The 15,308-nt window shown below is 29.7% G+C and overlaps 1 protein-coding gene across 11 annotated transcripts in view; it reads right to left on the reverse strand.

The window, feature by feature from the left end:
* Nucleotides 1-2,512: 2,512 nt before the first annotated feature.
* Nucleotides 2,513-15,308, reverse strand: part of LOC101893201 (diacylglycerol kinase theta) — an 85,172-nt gene continuing 72,376 nt past the window's right edge. For 8 of the 11 annotated variants that reach the window (XM_059123147.1, XM_059123157.1, XM_059123178.1 and 5 more), the window contains one exon: nucleotides 9,783-12,479. In XM_059123147.1, the coding sequence (XP_058979130.1) occupies nucleotides 12,150-12,479 (330 nt within the window). In that variant the 3' untranslated portion in view covers nucleotides 9,783-12,149. Of the gene's footprint in view, nucleotides 12,480-15,308 lie in introns of all 11 variants that reach the window. The other 3 variants (XM_059123173.1, XM_059123183.1, XM_020036537.2) reach the window with 1 other exon arrangement.

Raw genomic sequence — 15,308 nt, forward strand, 5'->3', positions numbered from 1 at the left:
ATAATAATAATAATAATAATAATAATAATAATAATAATAATAATAATAATACTGATAATAATAATAATAATAATAATAATAATAATAATAATAATAATAATAATAATAGTAGTAGTAATAATAATAATAATAATAATAATAGTAATAATAATAATAATAAAAGTTCTAAAATGCTCTAAACATTGAATACTTTGTATTGTACAAACGAAATAAGCTAGAATTTTGGAATGAGAGTCACTAGCGCAGTGCAGGACAGATGTATCAAAGGGTTTTTATAAATTCGCAACTAAGGTTACGAAAATGGAACTAAACTTCTACAATGGTATGATTTGGTATTGATTCTGGAATTTTGAAATTTGATGTAGTGCGTACTGTTGGTATATGTAGTTGGCAGAGAGATAGAGGATAGAGATGGAGTTCTGAAATTCGGTATAGGGGTCACTGTTTGTGTTAGGGTGGGGAGATGGTTTTGACCATCGTAATATTTATGCTAAAAGGTATTTTAAGTACTACAAAGGACTAACACACACTGTTGGAACGCATCTAAAATATTAAGGTGGAATCTTCGCTGACGAAGTGGCGGGCACTTGGTAGTCTATATATAAAACAATATGATGACGCTATTAACCCAAGAACGGCTGGATAGGGTTTTTGACAATTCTCACTTATTCAGAATGGACTTTTGACAGATAAGGATGAAATCAAAAAAAAAATCACATGAAGATATATCTGTGTTCTATTCTGTGATATTTTTCTATATTTTTTGCCATTTTTATACCCTCTACCTTGGAAAGGAGGGTATATTAACTTTGTCATTCCGTTTGTATCATCCCTAAATATTCGTTTTAGACACCATAAAGTATATATATTCATAATCAGCATAAAATTCTAAGTCGATTTAACGATGTCCGTCTGTCTGTCTGTCTGTCTGTCCGTCTGTCTGTCTGTCCGTCTGTCTGTCTGTTGAAATCACGATACAGCCCACATTATTTGACGTAGAGCTCCAAAATTTAGCAGAGCTATTTGCATTATGTCTAGGATGGTTGGTATTGAAAATGAGATATATCGGTCCACGTTCTGGTATAGTCCCCATATAACGGTACCTCCCGATATTCGGTATTTTGATGATTTATGCCACATTTTTTCACGGATTTGTCTTAAAATTGGTATTTGTAGGTCATAGCGGGTCCCTGAGCGTGTGGCAAAACATTGCATGTATAGGTCCACGTTGTGGTATAGCCCCCATATTAAGGTACCTCCCGATATTTAGTATTTTAGTTTTTTTTACCACATTTTTTCACCGATTTGTCTAAAAATTGGTATTTGTGGGTCATAATGGTTTCCAGCCCCGGTGGCGGAACATTGCATGTATGGGTCTATAATTTGGTATAGTCCCCATATAACGGTACCTCCCGATATTCGGTAATTTGATAATTTTTGCCACATTTTTTCACGGATTTGTCTTAAAATTGGTATTTGTAGGTCATAGCGGGTCCCTGAGCGTGTGGCAAAACATTGCATGTATAGGTTCACGTTGTGGTATAGCCCCCATATTAAGGTACCTCCCGATATTTAGTATTTTAGTTTTTTTACCACATTTTTTCACGGATTTGTCTGAAAATCGGTATTTGTTGGTCATAATGGGTTCCAGCTCCGGTGGCGAAACATTGTAATTATAGGTCCACGTTTTGGTAATTTGATGATTTTTGCCACATTTTTACAGGGATTTGTTCGAAAATTGGTATTTGTTGGTCATAATTGGTTCCAGCTTCCATGATTTGATATAGCCCCCATATAACGGTAACTATAAATACTGGGATTTGTCTAAAAATTGGTATTTGTGGGTCATAATGGGTCCTAGTTTGTGTAGCGAAACATTGTAATTATAGGTCCACGTTTTGGTGTAGCCCCCATATAACGGTACCTCCCGATATTCGGCATTTTAATGGTTTTTGCCACATTTCTTCTAATGTTTCTTTTACCCTAAGGTGGAGGGTATTAAAAGTTTGGCCCGGCCGAACTTACTGTTTTTTTACTTGTTTTTTAAATACGACAGATGGAGCAAATACTGGGCAAACGTCACCGGTCAAAAACCAAAGGTAACATTTTTTTACGTAATGTGTTGAATTGTTTCCAAAAATTTAGTTAAATGGGTTTAGCTCTAAGGGGATTTTCAAATTCATATCTACAATTGTTTGCTGTAATTTATAGACTCAATACCGCTAGACTGATTTTCCTGCAAATTTCCTAATATACTTCAATATCGCCTGGAAATAAAATTGGCTATATACATTTTCGAAAAATAAATCTACCAAGTTATATTGAAATCTGTTTAGATTTGGGCATAGCTCCTTATAAAGTGAATACAATCGAAACGGTAGTGAATCGCACCGGGGGTAAGTTCCGGTTTTTTTTAAATATTCTCTTTAGCCTAAAGACTTAATATAAAAACTCTGTACTTACCGCCAAATCCTCTATTTTTTCAACCAAATAAAAAACTCATCGCATAGAATTCTGTTTTTCTTTACATATAGTTTTTATTTTTTATAGTTTTTCTTTGTTTTGTTTTTTTCTTTTGTGGTTAATTTCGAATTGTTGTTAATTTCATTTCATTTAGTTGTTTTTGTTGTTGTTCTTCTTCTTCTTCTGTTTTGTTGTATTTGTGGATGTGTGTGTTTTATAGTGTAATGTTTTTGTTGTGTGTTGTTAGGTATATTTTACATTTCATTTGTTGTTGTTGTTTTTGTAAATAGTTGTAGTTAGCATCAGTTTGTAGGAGTTTCCCTTTTTTCACATTGTTGTTGTTCTTTTTTTCAAAGTTTCAACGTCGTGTATCTTGTTGTTGTTGTTATTTAAACAGGAGGAATGATTTTTGTTGTTTGTTTTTGTTTTTAGATGAAATTTATGTTTTCTTTGTTTAGAGAAACTACAATTGTTTTGTTTTATTTTATTTGTTTTTTGTTTTGTTTTTATAATTATTACCATATAATTTAAGGTATTTTTAGCTGTTTTTTTTTTGGTTTTGTTAACTTATACTAAAATTTTTTCAACTTTGTTTTTAAGGATTTAAATTTGTTGGTTTTTGTTTGTTTGTTTTTTTTTATGGAAATTAAAATATAGTAGTATGTTAATGAGAAAATATAGTATATGTAAAGTGTTGTGTTGTAATTTTGTTTTTTATTTCTTTTTTGTTTTTTTGTTGAGAGGGAGATTGTTTTGCAAAAATCATTCAATCTCGTAACGAATTTTAAATATGTACTCAATCAATCATTCTATGTTCTTGGCAATTGTTTAGTATTTTTAAACAACAACCAAGGAGGGACATTTTTGGAAATATCGAAAAATTCTTTGTTTTTTTTTGTGCGGCCACCTTAATTGGCGCTGGAAACCCAGAACATTGAAAACTGGGAAAATTCAATCCTCCCGTGAGAGACTTACAACTACATTTTTGGTTTTTGGTGAGAGGATAATTTTCTGAGTAGACATTGCCTGGGTCAAAAAAATAAAGAATTTTCCATAGCTCACAAAAAGGGCCGGGCAGGTGGAAGGCCTTTGGCCCTGGTACACGGAAATTTCGATTAATCTTTGTACATTTTGAGCCCCTTAATTCGTTGCGTATCGAATGACTTTTCGTGGGGGAGATGTTGTTGTGCTAACTGTTGTGTGTTCCCTTTTTTCGGAACATTGTGCAGTATGTCAATGAGCTACTGGAATGGGAATTTTGAAATTGTTTTAGGTCTCCCCTTGGGATTTCCGTGTTTAGACCCGAGCGGAGACATACAAAACTATTTCAAAATATCGAATGATACTCGATTGGGGGAGATGAATCATGACAGCGGTGATAGTGATTTTGTTAAAATATTTAAATTTTCTTTTTGTTTCTTTTGTTGTAAATAAATTTTATAATTTTCATTTAAATTTTTTAGAGGTTGTTTGTTTTTTTCTGGGTTTGTTAAAAATTATTATTTTAAAAAATTTTCGAAATGTTGGTCAACCTCCAATTAAAATTGTTTTTCAAAAAATCAAATAAAATTGGAATTTTGTTTTCTTTTGAGAAAAAAAATCTTTTTTAAGCTTTGAAACAGGAAATTTGTTTATAATTTGTTTTCCAAAGGAATTTCAATGTTTTCTTTTTTTAAGGTTTTCTTTTTTCATTCAATTCATTGAGATTTTGTTTGTTTTTTTTTCTTAAAGAATTTCTTCCTACAGTAATGAAGAAAATTTTTAACAAATCCTTGTCACTTATTCGTTTTTGGTCTTCTTTTACAAATCGTTCCACAAAATTTTCTTCAAAAACAATGTTACGTCTCAAATTTGGTTGCTATACATTCCAAAATTAGCATTTGTGAACAATTTTCAAGCATTTACTGTATTTGTTGTGTCAAAGTTTGGGTGTTTCCGTTTTTCTTGCTTCTTCTTTGCATTTCTTTTCTTTTGGTATTTGAAGAAGTTTTCATTTGTGACATTTCTGTTTTTTTTTTTTTTTATTAAGGTCTTCATTTAAAATACTTCTTCATCTTCTTTTACTTCTTCATTAACTTTTTAGCTAAAAATATAATAATTTTTTGGTTTTCACTTGTTTTGCTTGTTTTAATTACAAAGGTACTTCATGTTTGGTTCAATTTCATAATTTCACTTTTTTCTTTGTTCAGTGGGAATTTACTTTTTACTCAGGTTCGCGTTTGTTTTTTTGTTTAACAATTTTGTTGGTAATGTTAGCTTGACTTGTTCAGGATTTTATTTTCGTTTTTGTCTTAAAAATCAATCATCAGTTGTAGAGGAATTTCTTTTTTTTTTTTTTTTTTGGTAATATTGGTCTCAGATTTCTTCAAGTTTTTCTTTTCCCGTGTATACTACACATAAATAGCTATATTTGTTGTTGCCAATTGTTGTTGTTGTTATTTACCATATTTTATTTTATTTTAAAATTTTCATTTTAATTTTGATGGTCTTCTTGCTAATATTCAAGCCAATTTTAAATTGTTTGTGTTTTGTTGTTTTGTTTTAAATAAAAATGAGAGTACTTTAAAAAAATATAATAAAATAATTGTTATAAAAACAATTTGAAAAAATAATAAATTAGCTTCTCGTGAATAAGGGTTTATAATATAAAAAAAACTATTAAAAAAATCCTGCTTGACATCAAGTTTGATGAGAATTTTGGGAAAACTTCCAAAAAAAGTCAAACAAATTATTTTATTTAAATTAAGATAAATATTTTTTAGTTCTACCAAAAACCTACTTTTGGCTGTTGGAGATATGACAATTTTATAAATTTAATAAAAAGTTCCGAGATTTACATTCATTTTCAAAATACTGAAACATTTAGTTAAGACTCATTTTAATTGGAAATTGAAAAGAGTTATTAAAATGGAATTACTCATCATTCCTTCTCTGTATCCTCATCTCTTTTTTTTCTTTCCCAAAAATAAACCAGTAAAGAAAGTCTTAAAGTCGGCCCTGAATCGATTTCTACTTAATTTGCCGAGGCATTTGTAGCTTTATGAGAGCTATAGCTATATATGAAATGATTTCCATCAAATTTGGCATACTTATTTTTAGGCTCTGGTCTGGTCGTATGTGCAAAATTCCATACTATTTGGGCTGATATTACACGTTTGGTGTCCAATAAAAGGCAAATCGGACGAAGATATATATTGGAGCTATACCTACATTTTGACCGATTATCTCCAATTTCTTCAATAAGGTTTGTTCTTGGGTGAAACAAATTATTTGTGCAAAATTTCATCTGGATCGGGCAATAAATGCGACCAGTACTTTGTTTACAAAAATACATGGACAGACGGACGGACGGACGGACATGCATAAATCGACTCAGAATGTGATTCTATGCAGATTATCAAAAGAAACTATTTCCTTATACCAGTTACAAACAAATGCTCAAAGACATAATACCCTGACCGTTGTGGTGTAGGGTATAAACAGTCGCTTAACCTTACTTTCAATATCTGATATAAGATAACTTTTTTGGTTGAACCTGGTCTAGACATTACTTTAGTTTATATAGTTTTTTTTACTGTGCCAAATATAAATGAATTTACAATATACTCCATCTGCCACCTTCCAATTTTCTAAGGCAGTTTGGCTTTATCTATATTCTAGCGGTGCTTTAAAAACTTAAGCCAAATCCTTCTCCAGAGAAAGATTGCTCTCCTATTTTAAGCTCTCACTGAAGGTAAGAATATACTTCTTTTGACATATAGAGCAAATAATGTCCTGGATCGTAAAAATACCTTATATGGGTACTATTACGTGTGGATTTTTATAAAGACCTTCCATAGGAGATTCTTTTTGACAGAAGAATCTTCTTTTGGCAAAAGGTCGTGATAAAGAGTCTTATGTAGATACAAATATTCTTGAATAAGTCTTGCATGGACAAAATATTTTCTTAAGATTTCCCATATACAAATCCTTCTCCAGAGAAAGATTGCTCTCCTATTTTAAGCTCTCACTGAAGGTAAGAATATACTTCTTTTGACATATAGAGCAAATAATGTCCTGGATCGTAAAAATACCTTATATGGGTACTATTACGTGTGGATTTTTATAAAGACCTTCCATAGGAGATTCTTTTTGACAGAAGAATCTTCTTTTGGCAAAAGGTCGTGATAAAGAGTCTTATGTAGATACAAATATTCTTGAATAAGTCTTGCATGGACAAAATATTTTCTTAAGATTTCCCATATACAGAAATATTCTCCAGTAGACAGAATTTCTTTTAAAGGAATTTTATATACAGAAGAGTTAATATCAGTCTTCCATGAACAAAACACATTTTATGATTTTTCTACAGAGAGCAGATAGCTTCCATAAGTCTTCTATGGACCTTCTATAAACAAAAAAACTTCCATAGACTTTCTTGAGATAGAATGCTTCTTTAGGTCTTCTAAAGACACAATAACTCATTTAGACCTGTTATTGACAGAAGATTTTCTATGAATCGTTCAAAAGGAGAAACAATTTTTTATAAAACATCTTCCATAAATCTCCTAAAAATCGAAGATCTCCCAAGTGGGAAATGGAATAATTTCTTTATCGCTTTTATAGATGCTATTGCGTGTTCAGCAATTTTATACATCGAACACATTTTTCGGATCCTGTCTATAAATTGAATACTTTCTAATGAAATCCTGTAAGCAGAGGACTTTCTATTTTCTTGAAGGATTTTGTTTTAAATATTGAAGTCTCTTCAATAAACGAAATACCTTCGAAAACCTCTTGTAAATATGTGCTATGAAAAACAAATTCATTGCTGTTTTCAACAGAAGTCCTTGTATATGCTTCCTTTTAGTCTCCAAAAATTTCAAATATTACACACATTTTTTAAGGGCCAAAAAGAACCTGAGGGAAATATGTTATGTTGATCCCGACACCTTCTTTATTAGAACACATATTTACTTGAGGAATGCTCGAAAAATATGAGATTTATATAAAGTTTACTCTCCACTCGTTTTTGTTTCTTGTGTAAGCACTCCCAAGTTAAAAATTTTTGAAATCTTAGAGTAAGAGTTGAAATGTTTGAAAGAGAGAAAGAGTATCCTCAAAGAGTGAAATCGATTGGAAACAATTATTTAGTTTGTTGATTTGTGTGCAAACAGTTTCTGATGTCGATTTCGAGTTTTGCTCGCATTTTAAAATTAGCAAAGCTTAAATGAAAATCGATCGATTTTTCCCTTTGGAACAGAGATCGGCAGCGAGCTCTTCTTCTTGAGAAAATGAAGAGAGTAAACAAACCGCACAGAGAGGAGGGATAATTAAATAAGTCAGGCACATTCATATGTATACGATTTAGAACTGAAGTTTACATATTTTCTCTCTGAGAAATTTTTTACCTCAGTTTGACTCTTCTTCACTGATCAAAAGATGAAGAGTGTAAACAATTAGCACAGAAAGATAGGATAATGAAATGGTTAAAGTTTACACATATTCTCTCTGAGATATTTTTTACTTTTCTGAAAAAAGGGAGAATGGAGATGAAAAAAGTAAACAATTACCACAAAAAGATAGGATAATGCAATGTCTAAAGTACTTTCATATACGGATATACGCATTAGAACTGACGTTTACATATTTTCTCTCTGACACATTTTTGTACTCTCCTGAAAAAGGAGCCACACTTGACTTATGTTTCCATATTTTTGTTCTCTCTGTCTGAGATGTTGTTTCTCTCAGACATTTCTGATTGTTCTCTTTAAGAAAGAGTGTAGTGATGGCAACCAAACATAAGCAAAAATCGCAGTTGAAAATTCTTGCAACTCTTGAATGTCTCGGATCTTTTTTAATAATTCTTCAATGATGTCTATTTGATATGGGATTTTTGTTGAAATGTTAATATAATGTTTTAAGCTGAAAAATGCTTATTCTCTCTCTCCCTTTAATCGAATTTAATGTGCTATTTCTGATAGAATGATCAATGATGTCAAATCTACATGCCTTACTTTTAATTGTTTCAATCCTGTTGGATCCTGTATTTTGAGTAAGAGTTGCTTAAATACTGTTTAAATTTAAAATTTATTTACGAAACTCTAAAAAAACATAGGATAAAAACTTTCCTATTTGCGTGGAAAAGGAAACTAACAGTTTGGGTAATTTATAATCATTAGTTTGCTTAATATTTTTCTGAAGAATTGTATTTTTGTTTTCTAATTTCAAAAAGACCCTAAGAATTGTTTCTTTTCATTTTACAATATACTCTTGTTAGCTAATCTCATTTTTTAATGTATGACACATATTTTTAATACTTGTTTCAAATCATAAACCCTTATTTGAGAAAAACAATTTTCCCATAAAAAAACAACAATTCATACAAAAAAAAATTAATTAAATAAAAAACTAAAAATAAATAAAAATGTCAAAATATTTATTTTTTTGGTTAAAATTCTAAAAATTATATAAAAATATATAAAATATATATTTAGTTTTTTTTTTAATGGAAAAATACTTTTCTACTTCTTGTTTTTTTGGTACTTTCAAAAGCTCTTGTTGCTGTTGTTAAATAGTTCTTTTTGTGCCTTTGTTTTTAGATTTCAATACAACCGGCCAATTGTTCTTTTAGTTTGCCGCCTTTTTCTTTTGTTTGGTAATCATAAATCTAAAATCTAAATTACATTTACTTATAAGTTAATTTAAAAAATAATTTCTATAGGTTTGTTTAGCGGTTTTCTTTGTGTGCGACGTTTGTTTTCAATTTTGCACCTGTTGCGCCATTTTGTTACTTTGGAGTTTTTGTGAATTTTTTGTTGGTTGAGTTCTTCGTCTTCTTTTAGAGCTATTTGTATTTAAAAGTGTTAATAAATTTGTTTAAAAAAATAGAAATTTAAATAAAACAATAAACTTAAAAGTATTCCAAAAAAAAATTAGGACTTAGAGGAAATTTTCCAGTTGTCATTTTTAGAACAAAAAATTGTTTTATAAATAAAAAAATATATTATGATGATTTTACGGGTTTCTTGCTTTATTTTTGCTTTATCTGTCGCAAATGTCCTGTACATGGTGTTGATGGCGTTTTTGGTTAATGATGTTACTCCTCCAATATTTTCTGTTCTTCTTCAAATTCTCTGGACGAGGGGATGTTTGTTTGGTTGATTTTAATTTAAATTTATTAACATTTTAAATCAAACGCTCGCTGTACCATATTCAGAAATCGGTGTTATTGCTGGCAATTTCACTTTCCGAATCCCCCTCAGCCGTTGTGGGTGGTAGGGCCAGTGACATCTGTTGGCCGGCCAAAGCCATTGAAGGTTCCGTATTACGACGTTTCATTTTGTTTTTGACTTTTTTCAACATGGTCGCCTGGTTGTGGATAATTATTTTATATTTTTGGAATTGTAATTTTTGGATTTTTCGCACACATTTATTTTATAAATTTTTATTATTTTTTGTAATTTTATTTTTTTTTTATTTAAATGTAAATTTAATTTTTTGGAATATTTTTTGTTTTTTGGTAAAAAAAGAGAAAAAAGATATTTTTGGTTTTTAATTTCTTTCAATTCAAGTAAATTAAGTAAAGAATTTATTTTCGTACATATTAAAAATAAATTAGTTATTAATTTTAACAAAATTAAAGGTGCAACAAATTCGCCATTATTTTAAGAAGAATATTAAAAGGAAATAATAAAGAATTGAAAAAAAGCTTTGAAAAATATTAAAGAAACTCTAATTAATTTTTGTTAGCTATTGAAAAAATAAAATAATAGAAGTAAATATATTTCAAATAAATAGACAATTTGAATAAAGCAAAAGCTTTTAAAAAATATTAGTATTTAAAATTATTTTTTACTAAGTTAGAATATTTGTCTATAGAAGCTAAGACTAGTAAGATGTGCTTTTGATTTTTTGTTTTGAGCACTACAATTGAAAGAGTACACGTTCCTTAAACAAAATCATGGTTTATAATTTAATAATAGTAGTTTATAATTAATGAACTTTAATTGCACCAAACACAAAAAAATTTTAGATTTATCCAAATTCTGCTCATTTTTGAGTCAACATATCCTTCAAAAAAGTTGTCAATACTAACAGCAGTGAGTACATAGTGAAAACCTCTCTTCCTCGTATGAGACCGCAAAGCTACCCAATATAATGGATTACTCTTTCTTGAACAGTGCCTAATGAAGCCAATTGTTTCTACGCTCAGCAGAATTAGTGCTCACATTGGAGCACAAAACAATACCGCAGAGCAACATTCGGGCCATAATTCGTGCAAAAGGTGACCAATTCGAACAAATCTAAACTTAAATTCTCTAAAATTTGAAGCTATTTCCGACATATTTTGCTTTCATTCAATAAAATTTAAAAAAATGTAAAAATTATGATGTTTGACTTTGTTGCAGTTTTTTTTACCTCGCCCTGTATTTTTCCGGTTCAAAATTCGATTTCAAATAGAAAAATTATTTTCACTTTGAATATTAAAATTACTTTTAAAACAAATCTTTTTTAAATGTAGCGAAATATTAAATTTGTAATTCAATTAAAATTATTTTTTAATAACATTTTTTTCTCAACTTTTTCAAATATTAAATTTGAATTATTTGTTGGTTTTAAAATCTAGAAATTGAAAGGTTTCTATTTGATTTTTCAGATATTGATTATGATTATCATGATGTTTTCTAAACCTTAATATTATATGTTTTTAATATACACCCCTGGATCGAACTTGTAATTAAATGTTCGAGATTAACTTCAAGTTGTATCGCAATATCGAAAGAAAATGAGGCGAAAAACTAATACCCATTTTATAGGTGTTTAATTTGACCATAATAGCCCGAAAAAGATAATTTTTTTAACATTAATTTCCTTTGAAATCCTAAAACGGGAAACCTAAGTGTACGGCTATTTTTATTTAGAGCTTTTTGGAATCAAAATTTTATTTTCATACGGGATTTTTTTTTAAGAATTTTTGACAAGAAGAGAATTTGAAGCAAAGCGAAAATCTATTGGATACAAAAAGGTAAATATCTAAAAAAAATTTTTTTTTTGAAAAAATTCAAATACTAACATACTTTAATATTGCAAAAGAAAATACAAAAAAATAGAAATAAATTAAAATAAAAATGAGAAATAAATCAAAAATAAAATGGTGGGAATTTTTGTTGGTGAATATTAAACAAATTAAAGGATGCTTTTGTTTCGAAACTGAGACCGATCCAAAAATAAAGGACTTCATATTATTATTTGACAATTATTTCTTTTGTTGTCCAAAATAACTTCCTAATGAATTTCAGGTTTCTTTCCTGAAAAATTAAATGGGTTTTCATTTAAAACTGGCTTCTGTATTTTTTTTTTTTTTCATTTTATTGTTGAGGAATTTAAATATTAAACATTTGTAAATGTAATTTGTTGTGACTTTAAACGTTAATAAATGCTTAATTAGCTTATTTAAAATGGGAATTTGCATTTTATTTTGTTATGTGGCTTTGAAATTCTATAGATAGCTATTATTTTTTAAAGAATTTTATTTTATTGGTGTTGTTGTATTTTGTTGGGTTTGTTTGATGTTGAGTTTTTTTTATTTTAAGATAAATTTGGAAAATCAAATCATTTTCTCTTTAAGGAATTTCTGTTTGTTGCATTTGATTTTTTTATAAAAAACACGAGAAAAGAAAACTTGGACCGGACGGACGCGACCTCTATGTATTGCTGTTAGATGTCTGTTGTTGGGGTTGCTGTTGTTGCTGCTGCTGTTTGTTTTGCTGTTGCTCCTGCTGTTGCTGCATTTGTTGTTGTTGCTGCTCCTTATCCTTGTCTTTTTCCCTATCATTGGCATTTGTTACCATGACAGCTGAATTGGTCATTTCCGAAAACTGTTGCGGCTGCTGGCCCGTAACCTGTGCCACAATTTGCAAAGCCGTCTGCGAAGATGATGTAGCCGCAGCTGTCGACGACAAACTGAGTACTGCCGGTGAAATATGCGGCTCAGTTAGACGACGTTTACTCTTAACTTTACGCAACATCCAAGCCTAGAGTTGTATGAAGAATTATATTTAATTTCAGTTAGCCTTCAATATATGTCCAATTTTTTTTTTTTAATTTAATAATCTTTTTTTATTTTGCTTTTTGTTGGTTTTTCTTTTTTGGGGGTGGGAAATTATAGAGAAACAGTGCTTTGTTCCTAATCCAAAGGACAATGTTATTTGAATTGTAATTAAAACGTGTAACACCTCATTTAAATTGCATACCTTAATACAAATTTTGCGATAGTATCTAATTTTTTATTCTTTTTTTATAGAATATAACTAGACACAATAATCCTGTATGGTTGTATATTATTAAATACATTTTCTAGATTTAGAATTATCCCGAGTTTAAGATTTAGATTAAATACTTATATCTCGAAGAGTATATAGTAAATGAAAAATGCCCACACTCTCTATAGCCAAAGCTGATAACAAAATATGATACTATAATTGTGAATACATAAAAGAAACATATTTGCCTTCGATACAAAAGTTAGTATTTTCCTACGGAGGTTAAGATTTAGAAAAAAACCAGTAAGGAAAAGTCAAAAGTCGGGCCTACACCACTATGCATATTTATTAGAGCTCCCACAACAAAAGAGCTTATTTGCAGTGATCATACCACCTATCAACATTTGACATTAGAGCAGTTATAGTTTGGGTTCAGAGGGAACAAATATATAGGAAGCATATCCAATTGATTTTCACTAAATTTGACGGAGACATTTTAATCTTTTATACCAAATAACATTGCTTTAGAATGCATGAGAAGGATTGTATTGAAAAATATATATTTGAGCCGAGTTCCTCAAAATGGAAACCTACGTCCCGAAATTCACTTCATTTGGTCTGATATTAGCCATTATTTACACAATAATCCTGAAATCGAGTTAAGGATATTTAGTATCTTTATCCAAATCTTAGCCGATCTCGATAAAATTTGGCAGAGGTATTTCCGAGCTCTATGAGATATCTGGTACCAATATTGTTGTCGAATGCATATTACGAATGTGAGAGACTTAAAGATCAAATCAGTTGAATTATATATATATATATATATATATATATATATATATATATAAATATATATAAATATATATATATATATATATATATATATATATATATATATATATATATATATATATATATATATATATATATATATATATATATATATATATATATATATATATATATATATGTACATATATATATATATATACACTGGTGGCCAAAACTAAAGCAACTGAAATTACAAGGAGAATGAATGCCCTGTAACTTTTTTAAAAATTAAAAAAATGAGAAAGTTTTTCTTGTTTTAAATTAGGTACCTTATTCACTTTTTACAACCTAAAACAAAGAACCAAAATTCATTCTTATATAAAAAATAATGTATGGTAAAGTCAATTACCCCGATTTTGGCTTGGACAAAACTAAAGCAACTCTGTTGTACATTCATATAACTGCTGCAATTTCAGTTCTTTTTACTGTGATATTTATCGCTTTTTGCTTCCTTCGACAATATCGCTTGTCATAAATCCTTTTTGAGAAGTTTTTTACAACAGCATGTGTTTTTCTTTTCGATTTTTAAGTACTTGCCAAAAAAAGTTTAAAAATGGCTAGAAGCAAATACAGTACATGAATAAAACAGCATATTATCAGTAACTATGAAAACAACATATCACAGAAAATGATTTCCGAGAAATATTTCTGGATCAGTAGTAACAGTCTATAACGGATGAAGGCCGTGAAAAACTTTAACCCGTACTGATCCACAAATTGTGAAAGAAATAAAAAAACAACCATTTAAGAGTTCAACTGGATTGGTGAGAGAGCAATCATTGGATATAAGCTCGAGATCAGTGCGTAGACGAGTAGTGGCAGCTGGTCTGCATGCCCGTAAGACATCAAAAAAGCCATTCATATCTGAAAAAATCAAAAAGGCTTTCGGAAACGACAATATTAAGTGGAATCAAGCTCATTCATCAATCAAAATCAAAAACATTATTTCTGAGATGAGTAAACCTTTAATATTAAAGACTCAGACGTGAAAAATTTTACGGTGAGAAGACCAAAAAATGAAGGATTCAACCCTCAGTGTTGCAAAGGTACAGTGAAGCATGAGGGATGGTCAAAAATGGCGTAGCGCTGTTTTTCTTTCCATGGACTTGGGCCTATCCATGAAATAAAGGAAGTTATGGATCGGTTTGTTTACAAAGATGTGTTGGACATCACGTTGTTCCCTTACACTGAGTAAAATATTCGGCTCATTTAGGTGTTTCTGCATGACAATGATCCCAAACTTGCATTAAAACATGTCAAATATTTGTTGCGGGAGTCAAAAATCGATGTTTTGTCATGGCCGGCACAATCACCTGACCTGAACTCCATAGAAAACCTATGGATTATCGTAGATAGGAAGATAAAGCGAGATTCGGAAACAAATAAGTTGTGCTTATTTTCTAAATAATTCGGAGTGCCTGGGAAGGCATACCCAAGGATCAAATTGAGCGTGTAATAGATTCAATGCCTCGTAGGTGTGCAGCTTCTATCAAAAATAATGGATGCTATCGACTATTGTCCAAAATTTAATTATTTTAAAATAAAAAATCAAAAAGTTGCTTTAGTTTTGACCAAGCAAAAATTGGGTCATTTTAGTTTTCCATATATTATTTTTCGTTCAAAATTATTTTTGTATTTTTATTTTTAGTTTCTTAAAAGTGAATTAAAGACCTCATTAAAACTGGAAAAATAGTTACGATTTGTTTATTTTTGTAAAAGTTACAGGACATTTATTGTCTTTGCGATTTTAGTTGCTTTAGTTTTGGC

The sequence above is a fragment of the Musca domestica genome, unplaced genomic scaffold (assembly GCF_030504385.1).
Source record: "Musca domestica strain aabys unplaced genomic scaffold, Musca_domestica.polishedcontigs.V.1.1 1, whole genome shotgun sequence".
NCBI classification, from domain to species: domain Eukaryota; kingdom Metazoa; phylum Arthropoda; class Insecta; order Diptera; family Muscidae; genus Musca; species Musca domestica.